Source organism: Caenorhabditis briggsae (genome assembly GCF_000004555.2).
Source record: "Caenorhabditis briggsae complete genome, chrIV, whole genome shotgun sequence".
Classification (NCBI taxonomy): Eukaryota; Metazoa; Nematoda; class Chromadorea; order Rhabditida; family Rhabditidae; genus Caenorhabditis; species Caenorhabditis briggsae.
In genome coordinates, this window is record NC_013487.2 from 14,162,408 (window position 1) to 14,168,483 (window position 6,076).

The 6,076-nt window shown below is 40.1% G+C and overlaps 1 protein-coding gene across 1 annotated transcript; it reads right to left on the minus strand.

Annotated features, from left to right (window-relative positions):
- On the minus strand, positions 1-4,036 carry CBG26498 (the record flags this gene model as incomplete). The annotated part of the gene is made up of 5 exons (XM_045236169.1): positions 1-102; positions 596-844; positions 2,573-2,695; positions 2,924-2,975; positions 4,002-4,036. The coding sequence occupies 5 exons, from the start codon at positions 4,034-4,036 to the stop codon at positions 1-3; spliced, it is 561 nt and encodes a 186-aa protein (XP_045098213.1).
- Positions 4,037-6,076: the final 2,040 nt, after the last annotated feature.

Sequence of the window (6,076 nt, forward strand, 5' to 3'; positions counted from 1 at the left end):
TCATTGAGTCAAAAGTGGAACCACATTGATGTTGTAGTTGTGGGAGTTGTTATGATGGAGATCCGAAAATGTCTGTTCAGCAGTCTTGCTCTTGTCAGAGTGCTGCAAAAAAGTATTACGGTTCCATTAAAGGTGGGGGAACAGGAGATTTTTCGTAGTTTTTTTGTAGCTAGAATATGCATTCTACCGTCACGGTGTACAACGCTTAATGTCACTCTGCGTACAGCTGTCGTCCTCGCCTTTATGTATGCAATCGGGCGTCCGCTTTCTCTTTGCCCGCGTGGCTCAGTCGGTAGCGGCGCCGCACCCTCAATCCTCGCCCTCACAAGTTCAACTCCTCGAGGGGCATCTTTGAACGGAATTTCAAGGACATTATTTTTTTCATGTCCCCCCACCTTTAAAATGTTTTTGAAGGTTGTGATAACTGCTTTGATAGGCCCAAAAATTCTTTCAAGCCTAATTATCTGGGTTTCTTTGAAAGATATCAAAGAGCTGTCAACTGATTAAATATTGGTGACACTATGACAAACATTTTATCAGTTGACAAGTTTTCGATACCTTTCACAGGAATCCAGATAATTCTGTTCAAACTTACCGCTGCCGTGATGATAACCAGCTTATCATTCTTAGCCTCTCCATTCTCTCTCAAAATATTAATCTGCGCATCTCGGTCAGTTTCAATGATTCCAAAAACTGGATTGATACTGAATAGCATATTATCCGAGCATTTGACCATATAAGCAATCCGTTTTCCTGATGAATTATTGACACGAATATGCTTCAAACCTCCAATTTGTGGGAAGCTCATCTCGTGGGGGATTACACGAACATTGGCGTAAGAGATCTGGAAAATTATTTAAAACATTTTATATCATTTCGTAGAGCTTGATGAGTTTCACATTTTTCTCTTTAAATCTCTGAAAATTTTTGAGTTTGAAGAAAGTTATGGAGGTTCTAGATTACTGTCTATGCTTTGAGTGGAAGTCTTGCGCTTCAAGCTCGATTATCATAGTTCCTATTAGGTTGGCGGGAAAGTCTTTGTCACTTTTTCAATAGTTTATTTCTCAAAGAAAAAATAACCGAATAATTAATTATATTGTCCATCATTATTAACAACATGTCTCCAACGTTCCCTCAATTTATGGATTCCATTGCGGTAGAATCCAGCCGGGCGTGAGGCAAAGTATTGTTTGAGTGCCGCTTCGACCGCTCCACGGGAATTGAAGCTTCTTCCTTCGAAGGCACGTGTCATATCGCCAAATAACCAATAGTCGGAAGGAGCAAGATCAGGAGAATACGGGGGGTGAGGGAGAACATTCCATCCATATCCCATCAGCTCCTGCTTCACTTGTTTCGAAACATGTGGGCGAGCGTTATCATGTTGATAGTACACTTTCTTGTCTTTCAGGGCCGAACGGTCGACTGCTTTCTTGAGGTTTCGTAGTTGAGTAGTGTAGAGGTCTCCAGTTATTGTTTTGCCCTCGGGCAGAAGTTCCCAGTAGATGGGGCCGTCCACTCCCCACCACACAGAGAGCATAACTTTTTTCGGATGAAGGTCGGGTTTGGGGACATCCTGTGGGCTCTCTCCTTCTCCAACCCACTGGGATTTCCTGTGGTGATTATCGTAGAAGACCCACTTCTCATCTCCGGTTATTAGCCGGTCCAGCCATCGATCGCCCGCGTGGAGAGTGAGAAGAGTAATCGAATCGTCGACTCGGCGGTCAAGGTTGGCTTGAGTCAGGTGATGACGTATGAATCGACCAAAAAGTTTTCTCATTCCAAGAGACTTCAAACCTTCAAGGACTGTGCTATGGTGAACTCCGAATGTGACAGCTAGTTCACGGCTAGATTGAAATGGATCCGATTGCAATGCGTGCTTCAGCTTGTCCAAATCCAACTCACGGGTCTCCCAGAGCGATCCTTTTCATCGAGCGAGAAGTCATCTTTTTCGAAACGATGGAACCAATTGCGAATAGTATTGTAGTGAGGGGCATGTGTGTTGTACACATTCTTCAAGAAAGTTTCCGAATCCTTCATCGTGGTGTGAGATAGGAAGAGGTAAATCAAAACATGTCTGATGTGAATAGCAGTGGGAACAAACATATCGTTTCAATTACAGACGAGGAGCAGGGAAGGAAATGGGGACTTGTTTATATGGAAGGTTCTTATCACCTTGTTATTCACTAGAGTCGATATCATACACAGCCTCCATATACGAGAACAGTGATTAAACAAACAGAGTGACAAAGACTTTCCCGCCAACCTAATATAAGAGATATCAAAAATCTTCCAACTAATAAAATGTAGGTGATGTTATGGTAAACATTTTATCAGTTGACAAATTTTCGATATCTCTTACAGTAACCGAGAAAAATTAGGTCAAAGATGGAAGCGCGGGCCCCCCTTGGCAGTGTAAAGGTAGCATCTTTTTTTATAAGTACTCAAACACCGTCATTATTGAGCTTAATTATCTCGGTTCCTATGAGAAATATCAAAAATTGGGCTCTTACAGTAGCTGAGATAATTGCGCTGAAAGTGAGAATAGAGTGTTACTGTACGTTTCAAAGGTTACCTTATGACTTCTATCGTCATTTTTTGCCAGAATCTGCTTATCAGATGCAATTTCGTTGAGAGTTGGATTGATGGCGTCTTGAGCGGCCTTCTGGTCAGCCAGAATTGCGGCATGAACCTTCTTCTGTAATTTTGAATTTTTTGGAATTTTTCACTGTTTCGAACGTTCTCAAATTAGAATATTTTATCAATGAATTTTGTTCAAGAATGAAAAAAAGCCGAAATTCGAACTGCAAACCTTTTTCCTCAGTGATGCTCGATTGCATGTTTTTGCTGTTTTTAGGAATTTCGAAAAAAAAAAACTTTTTGAAACTTTTCTAATTTTTTTTTCAAAAAAAAAAAATTAACTCACATCACTGTTCCCTTTTGGATTCTTCTTCAGCTTGTAGGATTTTCCAGATTTTCTGGATTTTGACGATTTTGATTTTCCACTACGACTGGATTTTCCGGATCTACTAGTGGATTTGGTGGATTTGCTCGATTTTCCACTGCGACTCGATTTGGACGATTTGCGAGATTTGGTGGACTAAAAAAAGAGATGTATCTCAAAAACTAGGAAAGCTAGGGAAACGTTTTAAATGAAATAATGTTAAGCATAAAACTTCCTACAGTTTTCTAGTTGACAAAATTGTTCTAGCTTTTCTAGTTTTTGAGCTAAGCGCCTTTAAAGCTTGCACCGCTGCCGAAACGAACACGTATATTTTAAAGGCGCATATCTCAAAAACTACGATAGCTAGAGAATTTTGAAAAAAACAAATATGTGTAGAAATTTAAGACAAACATTTTTACAATTGACCAAACTTTGCTAGCTTCTCTAGTTTTCGAGCTATGCGCCTTTAAAGTTAATAAACCCCATCGCGCTAGCTTCTCTGCGTCCCCAAAAGTTTAAAGGCGCATGTCTCAAAAACTACGATAGTTAGAAAAAATCAAAAAATACAAAAATGTATAGCAATTCAAGACAAACATTTTCACAATTGACCAAATTTGTCTAGCTTCTCTAGTTTTCGAGCTATGCGCCTTTAAAACAACCTTTTGCGACTTTTTCCTCTGCTGATTCGGGCGTTTCGCCGTTGCGCATTGATACAGAATCGTTGACAGCGAGACGGCGTTGACGAGAAGAAACCAGAACATTTGTCGACTCTTTTGATTCGCCAGAAAATCGATAATTGATTGCCCAGCCAGCTGTTCTTGTCAGTTATCCACATTTTTTCCACCTATTTAGAGCAATTTGCGTGGCTAAAACTGTTGGCTGGCTTCCCAGCCAACAAAAACTGCGATTTCTGCACTTTCCGAACTAAAAAATCGATCGATTATCGATTTTTTCACCTAAAAAATGGAATCGACCGCTTCTCAAGGCCAAATGGCTGGCGGAGTGTCTCAATTATCAGCAAATGGGAGTAAAATTGGCGGAGAGGAACAAGAGGACTCACAGTAAGTGCGCTCCACTGAGAATTTTTAGGAACATGTGCTGTTGACAGCGGATCCTCACTCAGTCGAGACCGATCCTACGTCCTAACCCGAGAGTGTCAGCAACCTGAAATGACCCCCAATTCCCCCCAAATGTGTAAGATAAGCGGTGCAAAGGAAATAACAGTACACAAAGTATTCAAATCCAAATTTATTAACGGAAAGGGATTTGAATAAACGGCAAAGACAACGGAATTGGGAAAAGAAAGCAAGAACAAAAAAGAAGTGAAGGTGTAGGGCTAAAACCTCCTGGGAGCTACCGGAGGAAACCTTGCTGCCTTCTAAAACTGGTGCTAACAAACCAAAACGATGCCAAACGTAGAAAACTAGCTGAAAGGCTAAAAAAGGTTAAACGGGACCGCATAGCGGTCAGCTCTTGGTGAGATACGAACACTCGCTTCGCCGCAGCGAAGACTGAGTAACGACGGGCGGCGGACGCCAGTGCCGAGTGGCGCGGCGCGGCCGCTGCGACGCGGTCGTTGGCGCGTATTCAAATAATATTAATATTATTTGAGTGAAACAATGTACTTGTAATTAGAGAACGAAGAGAGATAAGAAGGGGAATGAACATGACCCGATTAAAGCGAATAATCCAGAGGGATTTTATGGGGAAAATCGGGAGACTCTGGGTTATCTCGCTTTCAGGTTGTCATTGTTCCCAGACAATGGGAAAAATTGTCAACATGTGCAGTAGAGCGTATTAGCCTTGTTCAGAGGCGTTTAGAAGTAAAATTGTGGCAATCGCGCTCCACTGGACTCCTGAAAACCCGATTTTGCAGAGCCCCTGCGCCATCGTTGTATGGAATTGTGAAAGCGCCAAGATTATCATCGGATATGATGCCAATGACTAGTAAAAATATCGAGGCACTTCGTGAAAAACTTGTGAGTACTTTTTTTTGGAGCTATGAGCCTTTAAAGTTGGCTACAGTAGTTGGAACAAATGCGTTGAGTTTAAAGACGCACATCTCGAAATCTATGGTAGCTAGGAAAATTTGAAAAGTACAAAAATGTAGGAATCTTTCAGCGTAACAATTTTGCCATTTAAACTTTTTGTCCAGCTTTTCAGTTTTTGAGTTATGCGCCTTTAAAGTTGGTGACCCTGCTTCTCGGTGTTCCTCAAAATTTAAAGGCTCATATCTCAAAAACTACGGTAGTTAGAAAAAAAAATTAAAAATACAAAAATGTGTGAAATTTCAAGTTTAACAGAATGATAGTTAAAAATTTTTGTCTAGCTTCGCTAGTTTTTTAGCTATGCACCTTTAAATGAGGCGGGTCCTGCCGCTCTAGCTTCTTTACGCTTATCGAAATTCAAAAGCGCATATCTCGAAAACTACAGTAGCTAGAAATTTTTCAAAAATACAGAAATATAGGAAATTTCAGCCTACCAATTTAGTTTTTTTAAATTTTTAGTCTAGCTTTTTTTAGTTTTTGAGCTATGCGCTTTTAAAGTTAGCATAGTTGGAAACACGAGGCGTCTTATCTTTAAAGGTCCATATCTCAAGAACTACAGTAGCTAGGAAAATTTCAAAGGTACAAAAATGTAGGAAATTTCAAGACAAACATTTTTACGATTCATCAAATTATTCTAGCTTTTCTAGTTTTTGAGCTATGCGCCTTTAAACTTTTCTCCCACAAAGACACTTTAAAGGTGCATATCTCAAAACCTAAGATCGCTATCAAAAAGCTGTAAACTAGTAAAATGGCTTAAATTTCGAGCTAAATAATTTTATGCACTTTTTTATCATTTATCTCTTATCACTTTTCAGAAAAACGACGTTTTGTGTGGTTCCGGCGGCGTTGTCCTAGCCATCGTCGTTTCCGCCGCCTTTTTCGCCTTGTCATTGCTCTCATTCCAAGGAAAAGTGCTCTTTGTGACACCTCCGGATTATAAGGATTTTGTCAAAATCGTCGATTTAAAGTGAACTGCGATTTTATTGATTGTTTGAGCTTTTTGAGAAATAAACTGGATTTTTTAGGTTAAAAATGGTTTTATCGAGACAGAAATGTACAAAAAAAATGTGCAAAAAAGAAGAATGAG